The sequence below is a fragment of the Candoia aspera genome, chromosome 2 (genome assembly GCF_035149785.1).
Source record: "Candoia aspera isolate rCanAsp1 chromosome 2, rCanAsp1.hap2, whole genome shotgun sequence".
Lineage (NCBI taxonomy): Eukaryota > Metazoa > Chordata > Lepidosauria > Squamata > Boidae > Candoia > Candoia aspera.
In genome coordinates, this window is record NC_086154.1 from 163,786,622 (window position 1) to 163,810,478 (window position 23,857).

At 40.4% G+C, this 23,857-nt stretch overlaps 1 protein-coding gene across 1 annotated transcript; it reads left to right on the top strand.

The window, feature by feature from the left end:
- Window positions 1-990: 990 nt before the first annotated feature.
- On the top strand, window positions 991-22,299 carry ACRBP (acrosin binding protein). Its single transcript, XM_063293045.1, has 9 exons — window positions 991-1,003; window positions 2,585-2,797; window positions 4,872-4,966; window positions 8,901-9,382; window positions 17,854-17,986; window positions 18,234-18,413; window positions 18,513-18,677; window positions 18,765-18,851; window positions 21,959-22,299. Exons 1-9 carry the CDS (start codon window positions 991-993, stop codon window positions 22,070-22,072), a joined length of 1,482 nt encoding a protein of 493 aa, XP_063149115.1. The 3' UTR covers window positions 22,073-22,299.
- Window positions 22,300-23,857: the final 1,558 nt, after the last annotated feature.

Consider the following 23,857-nt stretch of genomic DNA (forward strand, 5'->3'; position numbering starts at 1 on the left):
ACTGAATTTGTAGCTGATTATGTAGTTTTATATAACAATTTTCTTCCATATTAATGGATCCAAGATTGCTTTGCAGTCACAGCATTTGAGTTCAGCGGCCCTATAAATCCATTAAATAAATAAAATTCCCTGCTTACCACTTTACTCTGGACTGATGCTGTTTAACTGAAGCTATTTAAATGCATACTTTTTGTGGTGGGGCACCTTTGAGTCAGTCTTGACTCCTGGCAACTGCCTGGATAAGCCCCTGCAGTCTTGGCAAGATTTTGGAAGTGGTTTGCCCTTACTTTCTTCCAAGAGAGAGTAATGGGCCCAAGGTCACCCAGTTGGCTTTGTGCCTAAGGCAGGACTAGAAATCACTGCCTCCCCAGTTACACATAGAAGATCTAAGCAAAGATATAATCCTGTAGAACTGGATTATCTTGTAGCAAAGTATGAATTCTGTGGTTCAATATGTCATTCATCTTAAACACCATGACTATGTTTTCCACATTCCCGTCTAGCTTTATGCCTTCAGCTTTCTCATTCTGCTGATTTGAGAAAATTTAAAACCTGATAAATCAATGTTGTGGTGCATCCTCTGCATTAACATGAGGCATAATATACAAACTTCTCTAAAATGAATCAGAACATATCTTGTGGAATTCCCATTCATTTCACAAAGTTTTCAATAGGCTGAATCTACAATCTGACTGCCTCCCATATTCTGACCTTTAATGGCAGCCAAAGCCCAGCGCAGAGAGAAATTTATTGGTTTACAATATGGTGGCTGCTGTTTACTCCATATATGCATAAGGGTCCATTTCCTACCAGCATTTTTAGCCTGCCTAGCAGATTCTTGTTTCTCCTGCAATAGCCTCAACTGTGAGGTCATTGTGTTCTCATTCTAAAAGTGTCTGGTCTTGCTGGCCTTTGAAATGGAGTGTATTGGTGAGAAGTGGAGAAATATAAAAGAAGCAAAATGCCAATGCTGAGGTTCAGGACCTCACCATGGGCCTTTCTGGTGGGTGAGTGACTGATTTATCTGTATGATGAGAAGATCTGTCCAAACTATTGCTTTTCTATCAAATTTGGCTTACCCCATATCTGCCATTGCACCTGCTGGTCTCTATATTCTAGCCCGTGGTCTCTATCCAACAGTTCTTCCCAACATGGAAGTCTCCAGGAGACTTTTGGAGGTTCCTTTAGAAATCTCCAATATGGAGTACTGATCCCTTTCTTCTCATATACTGGACCATCATTAGGCCTAGAAATCTGAAGCCCTTAATAACAGAGCAAAGATGCTGCAAAAGCTTGGAAGCTGAACTTTTTAATTTTGGTTAAAAACAAAAATCTGTCATTCCAGATTTAAATTTAGTTTAATTTGACATTCCTTTATTAGCACTGCTGACAATATTTTTCCTGTGTTTTGAGATCACAGCAGTCTTTTCAGCCAAGACACTATAGAAAATGGCATTGTCTGCTTACCTGGATTAAAGATTGCATCTGATAAAGCCTGTATCTTTAGCATTTGGGGGGCAGGCAAAACCTGAACTGGCACTGCTTCCTTTTGTCTCTTCCTAAAGTCCTGTATGTGCATATTAGGAAAAGATTTCCCCCTTTGCTTTCTGCTTGTTACACGACTGAACATTATTTCTTTGCATAGGACTTTGAGGGAAAAAATGGGTTTTTAAAAATATTATTTCATATTTAACAGTGAATTTATGACTATTCTATTTTGGGATTTTCAATAAATCAAAATACATCCTCATTAAACAAACTGAAGAAACTCTTTTCAGTGACTTTATAATATCCAAACATTTTACATCTATGTTTTGAACAATAGATAGCCCTCTTCTCTTTAAGTCTGGAAAAGCTGCCTGGCTGCTCAACAGAGGAGAGGAATACATCTTAGGGGAGCTGATAGCTCTTTATTTCAAGGAAATCTAAAGGTGATGCTATTCCATTTGCATAAAGAAATACTAGACTTAGTTTGTTTTGGATTTTGAAGTAGCCTGAGAATTCACCTTGATACTATGCATATTTATTCAGAATACACCCCATTTTCTTCAAGGAAAATGGCACAGAAGAGGACTTACATGTTCCACTCTTTTCTCCTCTACAAAGCCCTTTAGAATTGAGGAAGATCGTTCTAAAGGAAACTGGGTCTTCAGGCTCATAGGACGTTTTGCTTCTCACTAGAATCCCACGATCAATTCATCAGAGCCTGATGTTTATATAAACACAAAATTAAAGATTTCTTAGCCTGGTAATTTGCCTTTGAGTGCCAGTATTTATCTAACTTCACAACCTTGTCATAAATCCATTCCTACCCCCAAACTTTCATTTCAGCAGTATGGTTTGGAGGGAGAAGGGGAATTATTTTGTTACTGGGAGTCTAATCTTGTTACACTATTAGAAATTTATCAGTAGACCAGTTTATTTTCTGCTCCTCAGTTTTGCTGAAATACTGGCAGCTAATGCCAATGCTTTTTAAAGGGTTTATTGATATTAATACAATTGATGGACCATGAGCTGTTGTTATGGCCTGTCCTGTTTTGTTTCTGATTGATATATTTCCTTTCTTGTAATGTTTTTCCTTCAGGATTCCCAATCTTTCTGACACCAGCAATCCCAAGTTCTTCTTCCTCATACCCAGGCAGCCCACTCACGGACAATGAATATAAGGTCTTTTTCTCTTCCTTGAGGCCGTCATGGAAGGCAAGCCTGGTGTGTCAGATCCGCCGTACCAAAGGTTGCCATGATCCTAAAATAATAGAGCTGGATCAATTTGAGAATCATGGCCAGATTCCAGAGGGTACGTGGTGCACACTTAAAATTTCCTCCAGTACCCTTTTGTGGTGAGAGATGCTGGTAGCACTTTGTTTCCCTTACATAGCTAGTTTTTCATAGCCTGTAGTAAAAAAAAAATCCTCAAATTTAACCCTAAAATATCTGTGTGTGTCGTATAGTAGTAGTCTTCCACCTTTTCAGAATATGAGTCAATCTTCATCCCCAGATCCGAACGCGGGATGCAATTTTGATTCAGCCAACCCAACTTTCTCTTTGCACTCTTTTTTGTGACATATCCACACTGAAGACATACTGTGACTTTACAGACCACCAATCCATTTTTTTTTCATTTTTAAATGAAAACATAATACTTTGAGATTATCTTTACCATGTTCACATCTGTGCTGATATTCGTAGTGTTACAATAATGGATTGTCTATATCTTCATGAATGTAAAGCATGCAGAGAAATGTCAACCAATTCAGTGTGCTCTAGTGGCTTGTATTTTATGTATTTAATATCAGGTTGTGAATTAACAATCATTAACAAGCCCCCCTTCCATGAAGAGAACTTAGTAGTATTTCTCCTCTATTTCCCCACTATCCATGCATTTGTTTACATACATGTGTCTATGTTTGTAGTCAAAATCCCTCTGAAAGCTTGAGAGATGATGACAAGGGAAGATGAGTTGTTAAAAGAATGCAAACAAAGGCCCCAGATGTGACAGCTCTGTTATGAGATGGCAATAAAGTTCAAAAGCCTTTCTGAGTCACTGTTACCGTGGCAGTCTGGTACTAAACTGCATTCAATAGCTTTCCTAAATGGAGTGGTCAGTCAAATATCGGCTATAAAAAGACAGATACAAGTGCCAGGGCTTGACAGCCATGTGAACACTACACCTCTATGGAATTGGGGAAGAAAGACTGAAGATTGGGGGTGCTGTATCTGCCCTCGTAGTTTCAAATAGAAATAAAATGCTGAAGCTGAGCAACGAAGCTGGGAAACAGGATATGCAATAAGAAGTCTCTCCAGTGAAAAATGGACTACTGAACAGTGTCAGGAAAGGTGCAGCTTATTTTCTTTGATGGCTAGAGGGGCTGAGGAAACGTCGCATTAGAAATGGAATGATTTTTACTTTCTCGAATCAGCCAGTAGATGGGGCATTTGGCCAGTGGATTATATATAATTGGTTTTACATTCATTTGTTTTCTATAGAGCACCTGGGAACTGCAGTTCTATGGGGAATAAAGGGTTGAATACAGAGGAAGGTTGGCATCTGCACCAAACTATAGTACATTCCCAGGAATTTGGGAGGAGGACTGTTATGACCATTCAGTTGGTATAGAACTGTTTTCTCAGATGTAAAATAGATAGACTTTTTAATCTTCTCTCTGTTCATACTCCTCCATGGGTACTACTTTCTTTAGATCAGACAACGACCCACTTGAGTCCCTACTACTAGCTGAGATCCAATGGCCATAGCAGAGGTGAAGATGCTGTGGAAGAGCCGAAGATTATTGTGGGGGGTGGGGGAGTGTTCCTGGAAATTGGTGCATGTATGTATTTCTGTGTACTTGTACTAGCAACAGCAGCAGCAGCTCCAAAAGTGTGACTCTTTTCTTGATGTCACATTCAGAGCCAAAGAGGTTGCCCGATAGGACAAAGCAGGGCTATGGAGATGTTACAGGAAGATGACTTGAGGAAGAGTTGCATAAAACTAGCTTGTGCTTATTCTTTTACTTGGGCACCCCAACCAATTCTTGAAATATATGTGTCCACTTTTTTTTATTATTTCTTACTTTGGAATTCAGACTGCTGTTTGCCTACAATAGTGCATGTTGGCATTCTTAATATCCTGCATTTTGGAAGTAAAATGTAATGCTATGTTAAAATATTTTATACTGTGAAACTTCTAATAGGTTTACGGGACATTTTTGAAGTTTTACCCTTTCAGAATAGATTGGATGGTTTAAATACCCACTGCCCATGGATGTTAATGAACATAGGTGTTTTATTAGCTTGGTATGATCCCATTCATTTCAAACCTGTCTCTGTCCTATCTTGGGAGAATATTGTTCTCTTTCACCTTCTGCTTCCAGGTCCTGTCTGTGCTGAACTTCCCCAGAGTCCACGTTTTGAGACTTTTTGTGTGTTTGCACAGTTTCGATGCTTAAACCAGAAGTTCTACACCAAGGTAAGGGCAAGAGCATAAGTTTCAGACATGTTCATTTTACAAGGGTCGATCCCTTAGTAGATACTGAGAGGAGAGTGACTTGGCTAAAATTAAGAGAGTAAAGGGATGAGACTTGTGACTGTCATTAAGGGCTCCTGTGATGGTATGTGGGAACGACCTTGGGAGACAGGAAAAAGACCCACAGCCAGGGCAATGGTCTCATAAGAGGCAGCTCAGTCCACAGGTGGGGGAAAAGCGTGGGAAGCATGTCAGAAGGGACCCTTCCTAGTTTTCCAGAATCTAAAAAAAGAGGGGGGAGAAATACTTTCAGTCTTGCAAGATTGATGTTAGCCCTTAAACATAGTCCAAACAAGAAGCACAACCAGGAGCATCAGCACTATCTTTCTTGTAAGGTTACATTAAACAGAAGCTTAAAAAAAACCCTATATTCTTGTTTATAAATACTGCTTGTCAAACAAATAAATTGTTAATAAAATATACATGGGGAGCATAACATAAAGTTTCTTAAGGTAGACATGGAATGTTTGAACACCATGACTACAAGGGTATGCTATGCTATCATAAAGATACTAAATACTACTAGGTTATGTATGTATGTATGTAATATGGTAATGAAATTATGATTTTGAAACTCCTCTCTCTGCATGTGAATTTATCTCTATTTTGGAGGAAGAGATTCAACAATGTGGAGGGCTCTCCTAATATTACTTCCCATTCCGACCCCTTTCCCTCCTTCCTTTAACTTATTTTTTGCCTCTTTTTCTGTCTTATATTACATGCCTGGTAAACTCTTCTTAACAACTGGTAGGTTTTCAGACTCTTTTGTTTAAAAGAGGCTTTATTTGTCCTTTGTTGATGAGATCCTCATTGGATCTCTCTTTGTGCTCAAGTTACTGGCCTGTGCCACTGCTTCTTTTTTTATCAAAAGTCCTTGAGGGCTCTCTCACAACTGAGTCTTCATTTGTCTTCTTGACTCACATCAGGGTTGCTAAATTTTACATGATGAATATTTGTAGCATCTAGGGGTTTCTGATAGAAAAGATTGTGGCTTTATTGGTACATGCCTTAGTTGTTTCACAGTAACATCTTAAAGACTACTGCAGTAGTCTCCTGGGAGGTGTTTCTGATTCCTCTTTCCATCTTCTGATCTTAGTCCAGAACAGTACCATTCAGATACCTTCCACTCCATTCTCATATCTTATTACACTGCAGGATTTTTCACAGGCTCTGTAGTCAAGCCAGAGCCCAATTTAAAGTTTATGCCCAATCTAGGCAATCTACTTTCTTTCCTCTCCACTCACACAATGCTTAGTGGGTCTGTACTGTGACTTTGGAGATCACTCAGTACTTTGGAATACCACCTGACATCCTGGGGTGGGTCAGTGTCAAAGCTTTTGCCTTCTTTCAGCATCACCTAAAATTCTCCTTATGGTCCCACTAGGAACATGGGACCATTAGTTGCCTTCCCCAGGCAACCCTTACCAAATCTAATCAGAGATATCACAGAGATACCTCTACGAGATTGGACCCTGATCCTTCCACTCTCTCACTGCTTTCTTTCAGCATGGCCATAGCTCCCCCTCATACATCCAGATTATACTTCCTTTGTTCTTTTTAAGTACATTTTAAGAACCAGACTAGGATTAATCATTTGTTTCTTTACTAAAAACTCAACACATTTGCATAATATCACCCATTGCTGCTTCTCCTTGAAGCTCAGCAATTGATGATTATCTTTAGCCTATAGAAGAGAAAGGATGGGGAAAAGGACACAGGAAAAGATGAAGAGGAAGGGGAAAAAGTAAAAGGAAAGACCCTTAAGTTCTTTCTGAATCAGTCCAGTTGGAAATAAACATCTCATCCATGACTGATCTATTCAGAGGTAGGCTAAATAAAGTAGGAAGTAGGTTGGCAGGAATAAAACCAGAGGCACAAGGAGATGAAATAACTGGATCTTCTCTCCTCCCCTTCACAGGGTCTTCTCTTTTTAAAACCCTTAGAGTGTGATACCTTTCCACTCAACAGTTTCTCCTTCTAATTTTTTTTACCCCAATTCTCCATATAGTCAAACCCCTTGAATGTCCTATTTCTTTTTTCTGTCTTTACCCATGACAAATTAAATTTTCACACCTCACACATCTCTTGACAGACTATTTGTTAATGTTCTTCCACCTTCTTTCTGTGACTCTTTGTGGTTGGCTAAGAACATCTGGAATTTTGATATCAAACTTCATTCGTCTTATTATCTGCAAAATCTGGCAAGGGATGGAAGGTGGAGGGTGGAGAATGTTGAAATTATCTAGGTGAAGGGGAGGATGTCTGTGTTCTTGAAAATGACACTGAGATGAAGCACAGATTCAAGCATCAGCATTACTTCAATGCCCTTACTCTAATCATGGTATCTATGGTAAAAGTAGGCTTCCTGGATTATCAAAACTATCAGAGCTCACTGGTCACAATCTCCCCAGCAGCATCTATCTACTCTTACTTTTCCTTACAATTCTGTTTGCTCCTTATGCTCCTCTAAGTACAGCTGTCATTCTATGTCCACAGACATAGGTGACAGTCTCCAAGTTCTGGGCTTTCTAGAACCAGCTGTCTTCTTCCCTTTGTCTCTGTGAAAGTGCTGTGGTCTTTAAAAGGGGTTTAAAGGCCTTTGTATTTGATTAGTGGTTTAGCGTAGGCCCTGGCTATCCCATCCCACTCCATTCAACCTGGCAGAAAGATAATTACTAGGTGTGTTAGAAATTACATTTGAGGTGGCACATTAGCCACTAGCCAGGTCTACTGAAGGGACATAGTTTATGTGGTTCAGCTTAACCACAGATGCTGCCGAGTTCTGGAGACAGTCGTGGAGGCTTTCAACTGAGATTGTTTTCCAGGGCAGATAACTGCCTCCAATAGTACAGGATTAATTGTTGGAAGAAATAGAGGACATATCTGAAAATGGCCAAGGATCATTTTATTAACCAAGACCAAAGTCCCTTTATTGGAAATATTCACAGTCTATGCACTCCCTCTATCTAAGAGAGGAGAAGTTAATCAATACAAGGGAGTCATGGTATCCACTGCATTAATTAATGTTAATTAATTTTATTTTCAAATTAAAATTTACATCAAATTTTGTATTTGTCCCAACACTATCCACTTCTTTGTCTTGGCCATGTCCCTTTTCAACCAGCATAGTATTCAACAGACAACTATATCATTTGGTTCTGTAAAAGTTGCATAACCCTGCTATACAGACTCATCTGAGTCCTGGAAACCTCAACAACTAGGACTTAAGTCAGTGTCACAGCAATTTCTTGTTTGGACTCCATTTGATGAATTGTGAGTGAAGATGGTGGGAGAGTATATCAAAACAGGTAGAGACTTCTGGCTCATCACCATCTCTTTGAAGGAACTGGAGGTCAGCTCTTCCTCACTTATTCTTTCTTCTCTTCTTTTTTTTAATGTAGTCCAGAGCTCATCTGCAGTCCTTCCCATTCCTAGTTCCTCTGGCTTTGTTCATCTGCTAAGGAAAGAACAGACATGTTGTTGTCTCCCTTAAGGCTATGTGGAATTCAAGAAGCCTAATGACATGGACAGGTTGCCTTACAGAACAATGGGAGATCTAAATCCTTTTGAATAGCAGAAAGTTATATAGCCTAAGTCTTGTGTGCCACCTTCCTTTTGGCCAATGGGAAGAGAGAAGCTTACCTCCACTGATAGGTGCTGGTAATAGCAAAGGGAAGTGGTCCTTGGGAAGATTATAGTGTGTGAAGGGAAATAACAGCAACAAACAACTTAATTAGACATCTTATTGGAGAGAATACCAAGAATAGACTAGAAGTTATGAGCTGGAGACATTCATATACTGGGAAGGAGCGGGAATGGGATTCTATGTGTATATTGTAGTCATATTTCCCCAATTCCCTCCTTTTTTCCTGGACAGCGGATCCTGTGTCCAAAGCTGCCGCTCCTTGAAGAGACTGACATTCTCCCTACAGCCCCAAGTGAGAATCTTGCCTCAGCCCCAACTGAGGTTTCTCCACTAACCCTTGAACACCGCCTCCGCTCCAATATTGACTCCATTTTGAAATACTCCTTTGCAGTCTCAGGACAGGAGCCTATGCTGAAGAATGATTTCCATGTTCCACACAGTAATCTGGAAGCCCAACAGCTCCCTGAATGGCCAGATGACTTAAATGCTGAGATTAGCACTGTTGCTCCTGAAGCACCCACTTCATTTATCAAAAATTTTGAAGTCACAGAAGAGGCCACAAACCAGCATCTCTTTGAAGACATCCAGCATCTGATTGGCAAAGCACTGGCACTGGAGAAGACCCTGAAGGCAGAGAGCATGAAAGAAGGAGAAAATGAAAATCCAGCTCTGAATGTTGAAGAAGCCATCTCAGAAAACAGTTCCACGGGCAGGTAAGGGCCAAACCCAGCTTGAAGACAAAAGTTTAAAATAAATATTTATAAACATATTTAATATTTTTCTGATATAGGAACTGTCTCCCCTTGCGCTTAACTATGACACAATCATGGATTTTTCTTCTTGACCCAACAACTTCCTGGCTCAACAACTCTTTCCCAGTCTGTCAGTCAGTCAGCTTTGAGTAACCACTAGCCATACCAGAATAAGGGAAATATTTTCCCCCTTAAGCTGTCACTGCTCCTGCTCACCTAGCAGTTCGAAAACATGCAAATGTGAGTAGATCAATAGGTACCGCTTCGGCGGGAAGGTAACGGCGTTCCGAGTCGTCATGCTGGCCACATGACCCGGAAGTGTCTATGACAACGCCGGCTCCAAGGCTTAGAAACGGAGATGAGCACCGCCCCCTAGAGTCGGATTCGACTGGACTTTACGTCAAGGGAAACCTTTACCTTTACCTTAAGCTGTCACTATCCCACCACAACTTCAAGGTGTATAAAATAGTAATGTTTTGCCACCCATTACCTTGGGGACAAGATCAGTTGATCTGTTGTGAGTGTGATCACAAGTGTGTATCTGGGCATGGTCCCCTGCATTTGGTCACTAGGCAGCCTCTACCACAATTATTTCTCTCCTTGTTTTCCTGGGTTCCTTTCATACCCGTCACCTCCTCCCTTTCTGGTTTTGACACAAACTTCTCTCCAGGCTTCCAACAAGGAAGAGAAGAGCGGTCCTCTGCTATTTCATTTGAAGGAGAAGAAGTGATGTGCTTGTGCTAATCTGCTTTATCAATATGCTGAAATGTATCTTTATCTTAAGATGAAACAGCTCTGTTATTTTTATTGCAGTGCTCTTATTGGAAAGAATGATCAGGGGTGTGGACCTGGGCTTTGGTTGCTTAACTGCCAGTTTTCTTGTATTTGCAGTTTCTCTCACTCTCCAAAATAAGAGATGTGGTTGCTGAGCAGCTAGTCAGTTCTTCCCTTTTTAAGACCTAGTTTGCTGCACAATCATGGAAAGGACTTTCTCTCCTCTCTGAGGCTATTTCCGGCTTAGTGTCATCCCATTTTTAAGAAAATCGTATTATTTTTATTTTGGGACATGCCCACATGGGGTGTGGGAGGATGGCAGACAAACCAAGTTAGTGAAGAAGTCTAGATATAGTCCCAAAATCAGACCCAAATTATTCCCACTGCAGTGTTCTGGCTGTTGGTTGCTGACCTGCTCAAGAGGGAGAGCAGCGAAACCAGATGAGAAAGGCAATCACTTTGCCCATAACAAAGGGCACTCACAATCAGGAAAATGCCACGTGACAGTGACTCACAGAACAGATGCAATACAGGCAGAATACAGATTGGCAACAAGGACAGCAAAGTTTACTCTGGCATTATTTTGTGTTGATTCAAGGATGGGTGGACAGTTGTGGAAAGGCTTTAGACGGAGTGACCCTGACTTAGACAAACAGGTAAGGAGTAGTTACAAAAAGAAGAAATTCTCAAGTTATTATTCACTGTTAAATGATTAGGGTTGAGGGAGTGACCTGATGCCCCAGGTCCACGTACAGTACCATCACTCCTTTTTTATGGCCTTCAAATCCCCAACTGACCCCAACTCTGCCATTTTGAGGCAAAGCTATAACTGAAGCCCTAATAAATAATAAACTGGACAGTGTTGAAAAAACTATTTCCTCTCAAAAATCCTAGAAAAAAAAAGAGAACCCTTGGCCCTGTCTACATGTTTAGCCATGGACCCATCCATCTGCCAGTGCACCCCTTGCACTAGCCAAAAAGGTGAAGTGTGGCCAATGGATACCTAAGGGTTGTCACCTTTGAATTAAGGGAAGGCAGCCATTTGCTGAAAACCACCTCAGTGGTATGAAGAGGACTTAGGGTGGAAGGAGATCCGTGGTACCACCATTATCATTCATTGCCAGTGGATCCTTTTTGCAGATTTCCTCTTCACAGTATGTGGTGGAAAAATCTCACCTGAAAGAATTGAGCCAAAGCAATTGGTAAGAACTTGGTTCCTTTATTAAGCTAGCAGAGATGTACAGTGATCATCAGGGTCCCAGCAAGCAAAGCCAGGAGCACCAGTGTCAGGGCAACAGTGGTCTTATTATAAGTTATATCACATTCCATCACATTCTACGGAGCACAGGCTAAAATGTGTAACTGTCTCACAATAATCAAAATAAATAAATAGAGGGTGCCATCTTTGGAAATGGGAGGGCGCCTGCTTGTTGAAAGAGAAATCGCAACACATGGGCATTGGCTTATCAAAGACCCAGATGCCCGTAAATTGCTCTTTCAAGTTATTGTAACAATGCAACTCTTGCGATTTTCTAAACATAGGAAAGCCTGAGTTCATTATCTTTATCTTTGAGTAAATCAGCATAACTGGAGGACAGCTGACCTACATATCAAAGCCGTGTTTAGACACAGGGAGGATGTTACATAGTAAAAAATGTGGGCGTTTCAAGTGTCATGAAGATTTGCTGCTTGCATGGCAATTTGACCTTGCTGTGTATGAGGCGAGAAGAACACTGCACTGCACAGCAAAGAGTTTCATATAACGTTGCCAACTACCACAGCCTCTGAGTTCTATGAAGTTCACAAAGTCTATTGGGTATATCCCCTAATACTACAATACTACAAGTCTTATTCATCCAATACTACTACAATATTAGTACAAGTTTTACGTAACAACAACAACAAAAGATTAAAATGCTAGCATATAGAGTCCCTCTTTCTGGGGAGATGGGCGGTAACAAAAATTGAATAATAAATAATAAATAAATAAATAAGCATGACCCAAACAATGCACTTAACTTGGATCTTGCCCATAGTCAGTCAAATGATGATGTCTCAAGCCAACCTTGGAAGGGCAAAAGGGTTAGGGCAAATTTTTCTGTTCAAGGATGAAAGCATGTCGATACCAGAAAAAAACACTGAATTTAAAATGTGGGATGCACAAAGCACCCAGGAGGAGAGTAGACTGCTGCAGAAACCCCTTTCTATTACCCCCCGTTATCCTAGACACTCTCTACAATCTAGAACTATAATCTTCACAAGGCAATGTGTCTTTTTTCAAAGTATCACTGTCTTGTTCCTCGCCATAGCTTTCTTTGCATTTATGTATAAGAATTAGATAAAAGCTAAGGTCTCCTTTAACTCAGATTCTACTCTTGGTGACATTATTTATTTATTTAACAAATTTATAAGGCCGCCCAACTCACACATGGTGGCTCCGGCTTACAGAATTAAACGTAAATCATTGACCTGTCCATATAGTTTTCTTGGTAACAATCCAGAAGTGGTTTGCCACAGCCTTCTCCTAGGATATCTTTTTGACTTCCCAGTCTAAATCTAGGATTTCCTGGAAATTTCCCATCTAAGTACTGAGCTTTTTATGATCGATCAAAATGGATGTATCCATATGTGGGAATGATCTTGGGAGGCAGGAAGACAAGCCACAGACTAGACAACAATCATGCAAAAGATACCTCAGCCCACAGAAGGAGGGGAGGGTGTGTGGGAAGTGTTTCAGAAGGGACCCTCCCTAGTTTTCTAGAGAATACATGTAAAGGGAAGGGGGAAAAGTACTTTCAGACTTGCAAGATTTTGTTAATGTAACCTTACAATAAAGATAGAGCTAGTACTCCTGGGTGTGCATCTTGTCTAGACTACCTCAAATGGGTTAAGTGTTGTTACCTAGTAGGGCAACAGGAATTGACCTGCATACTCCACTGATGCTGAATAGTTTTATTCACACTTGTTCTCATATTTAGCCAATAAAATACAGTATAGCAGTATCCAGCACTATTTTTAAAATTAGGAAGTCTATATGTCAGTTCACAACACTTATTTGACAAAAGCAATTATATACATTCCTCAATTTCTTTCACTAACTTTTCGACTTGTGAGGATATTTGGCTCTTTTAGCCAATAATCAGGGCCCTCTCAGTGTTCTATCACAAAGGTTTTGGCTATCCCTCATGCATGAAGTATCAATGACACGAGTGCTGATGAAGGCATATAGCAAGAAGATCACAGGCATCTTTGACAATGGTATCTATAAGGTCTTGTTCACATTTGGATAAATTCTAGAGCTTGAAGTAGTAGCATAACCCAACCCGTGTATGTTATTGTTCCCGCCCCTGTGTAGCACTGAATTGACTATAACCAACCCTTCTTAGACCTTTTTGGTGAATACATCAGAAATGAAAAATGGCTATTGACACACTCATAATTGTGGCTTTGTTTTGTTATAGAGCAGGGGTCCCCAACCCCTGGGCCGTGGACCAATACCAGTCCATGGCCTGTTAGGAACCGGACTGCACAGCAGGAGGTGAGCGGTGGGCGAGTGAGTGAGTGAGCGAAGCTTCATCTGCACTTACAGCTGCTCCCCATCGCTCGCATTACCGCCTGAGCTCCGCCTCCTGTCAGATCAGCAGTGCCAGTAGATTCTCTGTTAGAATGCAGTCTGAGTTTCGCAGCAACGGCGGGAAAAGTGCTGAGCTCTGCAGCAACGGCAGAAAAGTTGTAACGTTGCAACAGAGCCCAGCTTGAGAGTTTGCCAAAAGGAAAGCAAGCCCATTGGCTGCTATCTCCAAATGGCACGAAGAAAAAAGAATAAAAGGTCGGGAAAAAGAGGAACATGTTGTCAGGGACAACCGTTCTTCAGGCTCAGCTTCCAGACCTCGCCTCTTAGGATCCAGAACTGGGAAAACCTCCCAAGCCTTGCACAGCCGGACCACCAGACAAGCCTGTCTTCCTGCGCCTTCCCTGCCCTCAGCTGCTTCCAGCCCTGCCCTGCTGACCCATCCTCCACCAACTCCTACCTTCCTATGCCTCCTCCACTCGCCATTGCTGTTGCACTGCTGCTGAAGCCTCCAAGGGTGGAGCTCCTTGCCTGAACCTGCTGGTTCAGTGCCAGTCCTAGTGCCTGACGTGTGCCTTGTGAATCCAAGGGATTCTGTGACTGGGTCTGCTTTGACTTTGCTGGCTTTCTGGAAAGGACTCTGCTCTTCAACCCTGCTGGCAAGCATGCAAGTACTCTGTGTCAAGCCTTGTTCTACCCAGTGCGAATCCTGCCAAGTCTTGTTTTTCCCAGAGTGAATCTTGCCAAGCCTTGCACGGACCCAGTGCAAAATCTACCAAGCCTTGCCTTCGCCAGCGTGACCTTGCCAAGCCAAGCCATTACCCTGCTTACCACCATCCTGAGTTTCGTGCCAAGCCTGCCGTGTGCCAACCAGCAACTAACCACTGAACTTGTATCACATTTACTGTATTAATAAAAATTATTACTTCACCTTCCGTGTCAAGTCACAGTTCAGAACAGGACATTCTCATAATAGCGCGAGCCCAACTGTAAACTGTGCATGCGAGGGATCTAGATTGCGCACTCCTTATGAGAAGTCAGAATCTGACACTTATTTTAGTCCACATGTGGCCCACCCATCATTTTATTTACCACTTCCGTCCGCGCCTCTTTCCCACACTGGGCACTTGTCTCAGTCAGTTTTGGTAAGCCCACAAGCTACCCCTAGCCAAAATGAGTAAAAAACAAACATCGCTGGAGAGCTTCTTTGAAAAGGGGGAAAGACCCAATGCTGAGACAGCAGAAGACTCTAAGACTGCCAACAAAAAGACAGCTGCATTTAAAAGAAAATACCAACAGACCTACTTAAATTACGGGTTCATTGCAACAGGTGATTCACATTCTCCAAGCCCACTTTGGATAATATGTGGCGACCGGCTATCCAACGAAGCCATGAAACCTTCAAAACTGCTTCATCACATGGAGACCAAGCACCCTGCATTAAAAGACAAGGCTTTGGAGTTTTTCAAAAGAAAAAAACATGAACACGAAGAACAGAAGCAATCATTGAAGGCCACCACTTCATCAAATGTGTCTGCACTGAGAGCATCATTCTTAGTGGCTAACCGCATTGCTAAAGCTAAGAAGAGGCAGGTGTTCCTCTTTCGGCTAGCACCATAACTAGACGAATTGATGAAATAGCAGAGGATATTGAGGCACAATGGTTAGAGAGGATTAACGATTAATAATTAATCACCGTGGTATGCAATCCAGGTTGATGAGTCTACTGAAGTTGACAACAAGGCAACAGTGCTTGTTTTTGTGCGATATATTTTTCAGGAGGATGTGCATGAGGATATGCTATGTGCACTTTTGTTGCCAGCCAACACCACAGCTGCAGAACTATTCAAATCTTTGAATGATTACATGTCAGGAAAACTGAATTGGTCATTTTGTGTCGGTATATGCACGGATGGAGCGGCTGCCATGACTGGACGGCTTTCTGGTTTCACTACTCGGGTCAAGGAGGTTGCTTCTGAATGTGAGTCTACGCATGGTGTCATCCATAGAGAAATGCTGGCTAGCCAAAAAATGTCACCTGAACTTAACGTTTTGCAGGATGTGATTAAAATTATCAACCGCATTAAATGCCCTTAACTCACATCTGTTCACGCAGCTCTGTGAGATGGACGCAGAACACATATGTCTTCTCTTGTGCACAGAAGTGAGATGGCTTTCTAAAGGTAGACCACTGGCCAGAGTTTTTGAGTTACAAGAGCCGCTCCAGAGATTTCTTTTAGAAAAGCAGTCACCAGTGGCAGCACATTTCAGTGACACAGAATGGATCGCAAAACTTGCTTACTTGTATGACATATTCAACCTGCTCAACAATCTCAATCTATCACTTCAGGGGAGAACGGCAACTGTGTTCAAGATGGCAAATAAAGTGGCTGCATTCAAAGCCAAACTGGAATTATGGGGGCGACAAGGGAACATTGGGATTTTTGACATGTTTCAAACATTAGCAGAGATTTTGAAAGAGACTGAGCCAGGGCCTTCTTTCTCCCAGCTGGTGCATGATCACCTATCTCAGCTTTCAAGAGTTTGAGCATTACTTCCCAACCACAAAAGACCCCCGAACTGGGAAGGAATGGATCCGCACCCCATTTGTGAATAAGCCAGGTGAATCGACTTTGTCCGTGCTAAAAGAGGATCAACTGCTTGAGATTGCACATGATGGTGGCCTTAAAAGTATGTTTGAGACAACTACAAATCTCCATATGGTTTGGATTAGAGTCAAGGCGGAATATCCTGAGATTGCCACAAAAACACTGAAAAGCCTGCTTCCATTTCCAACATTCTATCTGTGTGAAGCAGGGTTTTCTGCAGTGACAGCAACCAAAACAAGATTACGAAGGAGACTGGACATAAGCAACACACTTTGGGTGTCACTGTCTCCCATCACCCCCAGATGGGACTGTCTAGTTGCAGGAAAACAAGCTCAGGACTCCCACTGATTCTGCATTATGGTGAGTTGTATAATTATTTCATTATATATTACAATGTAACAATAATAGAAATAAAGTACACAATAAATGTAATGTGCTTGAATTAACCGCCCAGAGTCCCCTTTTCGGGAGAGATGGGCGGCAATAGAAATTTGAAAAATAAATAAATAAATAAATCCCGAAACCATCCCCCACCCCACCCCGGTCCATGGAAAAATTGTCTTCCATGAAACCAGTCCCTGGTGCTGAAAAGGTTGGGGACTGCTGTTTAGAGGATTCTGTGATCACTTCTCTAGATCATATTTGGACATTATTGCAAAGATAATTCCATTCTTGCAGTCCCTGTCCACACACTTCAGTTGTTCTAGAGGTTGGTCCCCACTGGAGAAAACAAGGGAGCACCTATGGGGGAGGAAAGGAATGAGAAGTCCCATTGTTCTAGTGTGACATTGGATGAAGCCCTTTGTGGGTGACTATTTATAAAGCTCTTTAAAGCAGATGCTCATTTCTTCATTAAGCTTAGTATGACAGGAAAAAAAAATACCGTTCCATGAGATTCTATGTATCAAAAAGGTGCAGTATTCTTGTGGACTGAAATAGCAAGACTTAATGTTTTAAACTCTAAACAAAGCATTAAATTTGTTTGTCCTTACTCCCCTTTTCTATTATGATTAACATAGCAAAATTGTATTATATAATTTTTCATAAGCTTTCGAGGGACAGTTACGTCATATTAAGTCACATGTTTTTAGGGCTACCAGATCTGAGCTGCAAAAATTAGAATGACTGCTAGATTACAGCCAGGAGATATAAAAACCCTAATTCTCTGGTAGTCTTGGATGTTTCCAGCCCAGAACTGATAGTCCTACAAGCTTCCTTAAATAAGAACAATTTGGTGATGGGTAGGAGGTAGGGATGAAAGAATAAGGTGCAAAGCTGCCATCTTGGAGAACACACTTTGCCATAAGATTGAGTTTTATTCTTAGCTACACCTCAAACAGACATTATTCTCTGAAAGAGTAGGCATTACAGTTGCCCCTGATGGGGTGGGCAGGTGGGAGAGAGAAATAAAATTAAAACAGTCTTAATTATTATTCCTCCATCTCTTGCTTCTCTCAATTTTTCTCTTGCTATACCAGTCTTTTAGCTATTGACAAGGAGGAAGCTCTGGTGGTTCTCTGCTATGCAGTGCTTCAAGACATTTGCATATCCTCAGCTATTAGCAAGGCCTGGAAAGAAATAGAAGGAAGAATCTTTGGCTCTGAGGATTTGGTAAGACTCACAGCTGATTACCTAAGATATCTTCCCTACAGTAGAATTCAGCACTTGGCAGACATTTCCAAACCCCCACTAAATACTTATGCCACAACATTTATGCTATTAGAGTATCTTCTAATGTAATTTGGGAAAGTTTCCTGGCTACATCACCCCAAAATGGTTTGCCACATATTTAGGGAAGTCAGGGCTGGATTGCTCCCAAAATCTGAGCTTTGTTTTAGCCTCTCTCCCTCTTCACTAGGTGTGTGATAACCTTGGCCGGCAACACGCAGATCTGTGTACTGAATGTGCATTCTGCTCCCTAAAAACAGAGCAGTGTCAAGGGGCCTCCAATCTTAAACGTATCCCCTGTAATGATGGCATCTTCACAAACTACATTAACCCTGGGATCCTGGCTCAGCATCAGGCTATGAGCCTCAAGGTAAATAAAGGTTAGATTGATAAAATATTGGAGAATGCCTCCTTACTATAAATATGTTCCCATGTAGCCAATCCTCTATTTCCCCATTCTTATCACTAGGGCTCCTCAAACACAGAAGAATTTTATGGGTTTGAAATGTATGGAGGCATGCAGACAGAGTACTGGTGTGGTCGCTTGGCTGCTCATGGCTGTGATGATTATCGTGTAGCTCTTTGGTTGCGGTCAGAATATACTTTCTTTCACGGAGGAGATTTCCCAGACAAGGTGGGCATTCATGAAATAGTTTCTTTTGGCCCTTGGTTGTTTGTTCTTCTCATGTCGCCCACTTCTGTCTCATTTCCTTTTTCCCAGATTTGTGACTCAACAGGAGTTCAACATCCAACTTATTGTGCATTCAAGAGCAATCAGTGCATGCAACATACCATTGAAAATAAGAAGGTGAGGACTCAATCCTTTTATCTTGGATTCCCACAGCCCAGCAGTAAGCCTTTCTAAAGGAGGCCAGCTTTCTGACTTCATAAGAACTTCAGACACTTCCTACCTTCTCATATTGCGTTGCTGTGGGATGTTCTTCCTCTTCAGTAGCCAAGCTGAGAAGAAGAAATAATTTTCATTGGTCATAAAAATCTGGAAATGCCTATCTCTTTGAAAAATATCCTACTATATGCTTACCATTCAGCAGTATTCCCTGATCTCTATAGCTTCCTCTCATGTGCTAGCTTCTTTCTTTCCCCTTCTCTTAAGTTGATACATTAATTTTTTCTTGTTTACTAGGAACTAAATTAGAATAGAATTGATATGTAATGAGTTATTTTCCCTCCGGGGTAGGATAGGCTTAATTATTGCTTTCCTTCTAACAGCCAAAGAAAGTCCACATGAAGGTTCATTAGCTCATTCAAGACAAATGGGCAACCTTTGGTCATTTGTGATCTTCCCAATTAACTCACGTGGTCCTTTCTTCAGCCACCACTGATATTCCACATTTGCTGATTTGGGTTCAGTTAATACTTGAAAAATGTTAATTTAAGTTTAAATTAAGTTGGAAGAAATCCATACTTTCACTAACATTAAAATGGATTTTCATTTTAAACCTGTCTATTTTTGCCATATTCTGTCTTCCCCATTTCTTTGAATATAGTCCTTGGCACAAAAAAGATTTCTCATCCCTAACTTGAGATAAATTTTTGATTGACTGATTGATTATGTGCCATCAAGTTCTTTTCGACTCCTAGCAATCTCACAGATAGATTTTCTCCATGATGATCTATCCCTAACCTGATCTTTTAGGTATTCCAATGGTGCACTCATCACCACTGTAACTGAGTCTCTATCCACCTTGCTGCTGGTTGTCTTCTTCTTCCCGTTCCTTCCACCTTTCCCAGCATTTAGCCTTTTTCAGAGAGCTGGGTCTTTGCATAATGTGAAAATATACTTATCCTGACTTTAATATTTTTTCCAAAGAGGTGCACAAAAGGAAAGAGTAAAACATTGCATGGTAATTAAAAATATACACTACATTCAAGAAATGAAACACATGTGAGCATTGTAAGGTCAGTTTAACAAAGTGTAAAAAAAGGGGAAAGAAAGCATTATTCTGAGTACTATTGCAGCACTTCTGAGTAATCCAGAAATTTGCTATCTTGGAAAAAAGGAGAAAGATAAAGATGGTGATGGTGGTGGTGGTGATGATGATGATGATAATAGATACAGTAGCCCTGATCTTCAATAGCCTGATACTGTTCCATGTAGGAAAGGCTGGTGTTTGGGTTACAGTTTTGGACAAAATAAATGGCATCAATCCAGACCAAACAAGACAAGCAGGAGTGCAGTTTTAAAAAATGGAATATTGGCAGCAACACTTTCTTAGAGTTAAGCATAAAAGCTGAGGAAACTAACTACTGTGCATCCATTCCAGACTAAATAATGTGAAAACAACAAGAGGGTATCTAAGAATCAATAAAGATATAACAAATAAAGTGGGTCAGCTTGGACTTCTACTAACTTATGTAAATCTCACAAAGATTAGTTCTAAGTATAAAAAAATACATCAACTCCAGTAGATTTTTGCCAAAAGAAAAATAACCTGTTTTTTTTCTTGACTGCTATGTAGCAGATGCTTTGGATTCTTGACCATGCATCTAACAATACATATAAAATGCTACTGCTATAAAATTCTACATTTTAACTTGATTTTCAAATATTTATTTAATAGCTGTTCTCCTTCCTATGGGAAATTTCCTTCATCTAAATATTTCTGGTTGTGGTACAGCACAGGCAGACTCAAACAAGCAGACTCTCCAGTTCTTTGGCTGTTCCCATCCTAAGACCTTTGGGCGAACTATGGGCCTGACTCAGTCAAAACAAAGCCTTCTTTGTAGTCTGTATCTCCAACATGGTGTTCACTGGCACCGAAATATATCCGAACATCTCCAATAAGGCTTGCCCAACCTTCTGACCCCAGTGCAGGTGTGTATGTTTGTGTGTGTTTTCAAACTGGATAGTTGATACGTTGCAAAACAAAACATCAGTCTCTACTGCCCACTTATTTCCAAGAATGCCTGGCTTGGCTAGTTTGCTGATTTTTCTCATGTTTAGTACATGTAATGTATTTTTTCTTTCTTTCTTTCTTTCTTTCTTTCTTTTTCTTTCTTTCTTCCTTTCTTTCATTCTTTCTCCCCTCCCTTTCTTTCCCTTCTGTTCCCTTTTCAGAATGGGTGTAGATTATGTGTATGTGTACCTGAACATCCCTAGTGTGCCTTCTATAAAAGCAGCATTTTAAGGGAAGAAGTGTTATTTGCCTTTGGGTAACATGTTTCTCTTATACTCAGTGGCTGGGTTCAAACATTGCACTGAAGTTCAGTGTGGTTTCTCTGGTTTGGGCTTAGCTTATTAGGCAAGTCAGGAATTGGGGTTGGGGAATGATAGTTAATAACTTAGCTCAGCGTATGAACCTAGCCTTGTGGCTTGTTCAACAATCTGGATTTAGTATAATGCGTAAACTAAGCTAGTTCCTTGGCAAAATTACTTTTTTTATTTTAAAATTGCATTTTGGAAAACAGGCCTTTTGATTAATTGTCATACCTATGATTCTGTGAGAATGCTAACAACATGCTCTCAAAATTCCTACTGTACCTCTAGCCAAAATAAGGGGAAGACTCTTTTCTAATTAAAAAGGAAAGCAAGTAAAGAACAACACAGCAATTTTTAGCAATTTTTCTTTTGTTCTCTAATGAAGCTTTTAGGCTCTCTGAAATTTATTTCCAGTCAATCATTTTCTTTGCTCCTCGCTGACATTTCTTCCAGTCCTTTTTTTTTTTTTTGGTCAGAATTCCCAGCTTCTGCTACTGGCCTTTCTTTGTGTCCCCCTCTTGTTAATCATGATAGGGCCATTATAGATTGCTTAGTACCTCTAGGCAAAGTGTCACTTTATTCTTAACTACCTCTAGGCAAAGTGTCACTTTATTCTTAACTCATTTTTCAGGACAGAAGAATTTATCCCTAATTCTCCTTTTTCCCCCCTTAATTCTTTCTGTCTCTACCCTCAGGTATTGCGGACTGGCTGCTTAAAAAATCAGATATACCGTGAGCTAAGCAAGGAGGAAGGGGAAGTTGAAGTGCTGCTCTGGAGCCAGAAATTCTTGAATTTTACTGAAGGGTGAATGAATGAAAGAACAGAAAGAAGTAGTTTGAACAGAAAGGAAAAGGGCCAAAAGGGACTCATGCACATACATACATATGCACACTTTTTATGACTCTCAATTTAAAGATGTTTAAATATATAGTCTCTATACTTAAGTACTACAGTGGTACCCATTTCTGTATTTGGCTTGGTATTAGGATTTATTTCACTGTGGAAGCTCCTCCATTAAATCCATCTCACAAGCTTTGCCCTATTAATGTATTTTTGAACAATTATCTTTACCAAATCTTCCAGGTTACTTTGAAACTAGAAAGAGAACCCTAAAGAGGAAAGCCCTTGGCTGGAAATCTTTGATCCCACTCCAGTGATCCCCGTTACTGCTCTTTCCCACTAGTGTGGGTGGGTGCTGGACAAAAACCAGGAGCCTGGGAGTTCTAGTCCCGCCTTAGCCATGAAAGCCAGCTGGGTGACCTTGGGCCAGTCACTCTCTCTCAGCCCAACTCACCTCACAGGGTTGTTGTTGTGGGGAAAATAGGAGGAGGAAGGAGTATTAGGTATGTTCACCGTCTTGAGTTATTTATAAAAATAATAAAGGCAGGATAAAAATTAAATAAATAAATAAAATAAACTATGGTTGCACAATACAGTCATCAAGAGCAAATGGAAGATTGCAATTTGGATGTAAGAGAGGTAAATGGTAAAAAGCATGAATTGACAAATGAAGTGAAAGAATCAGAACTAGTTATGTTATGTATCTGTTAGGAGGAAGATGTAATAGATCTGCATGAAGGTGATCTGAACTTATGATCAGTGAAGTGAAGATACAGATTTAATTACAAATAAAAGAGCTAAAATATATGTCTGAAAGTATGAACTAGTATCATCTAGATTGCTGTGGGTGAATGAAAGAATTTGTTGATGATCATTGCACATTACACTCTTGTAAATAGTGTTAATGGAAGAACCAGGGATGAGTTTAGTAACATTGTGCAATATTCAGAAGGAATGTGATCCTGGAAAAACAGTATTCTCTTAGGTGACTTAAGTAAATTGGTCAAAATGAAAAAGAGAGTACATAAATTATTGGACTGTTCCAATAGTCCATAAAAGAATGAAAATGGTAATTGATTGTGCGTGTTTCAAATACGTGGTTTAAATCCATTTATATGTACACTGAGAAAAGGAATGAACTGAAAAGCATGACTTATTTGATTGTTTACAAAGAAAAACAGAATCAGCAAAGGCTACAGGATGATGAGAGGTTCTGAACATGGGAGAGACCATTGTTTTAGTAGTGTCAGCACTGCAGCTTAGGAAAAATGGACATGAAAGAAAAGTTAAAGAAACTGGAGTGAAGGTAGAATGACTTCATGGAAATAAAAGTACAAGATCCTTGTAGAAAAGTATTAGAAGATATTCTCCAAACAGAATGAATGAAATGTGAGTAGAAGGAAAGAGGATGTGAAAGCTGATTGAAACAGAGGAAAAAGAATTATGTTACAAAGTGTCATAGAAGTGTGTGACATGGTAAGTATGAAAAGAATAGTTCGGTGGAATGATGATGTGAAAGAAGTTTTGGTTGAGAAAAAATGTGTATCAGAAAATAATTGCAAAAAAATTAAGAGAAGAGAAAGATTATGTAATGCATAATGAGGTTGTGCAACATAGCACCTCTCAGGATTTATTTGAAAGCAACTTTGAAATGTTCCCAACATATATTTATTTATTTATTAAATTTGTCACTGCCCATCTCCTCCCACCAGAGGGACTCTGGGCAGTTTACAACAAAATAATCAATTAAAAC

What these genes read in the sequence shown, in the direction of transcription:
- ACRBP (XM_063293045.1), top strand. An exon ending in GAGGAGATTTCCCAGACAAG is followed by an intron (nt 18,678 to 18,764) that starts GTGGGCATTCAT and finishes CCTTTTTCCCAG; the next exon opens with ATTTGTGACTCAACAGGAGT. An exon ending in ATACCATTGAAAATAAGAAG is followed by an intron (nt 18,852 to 21,958) that starts GTGAGGACTCAA and finishes CTCTACCCTCAG; the next exon opens with GTATTGCGGACTGGCTGCTT.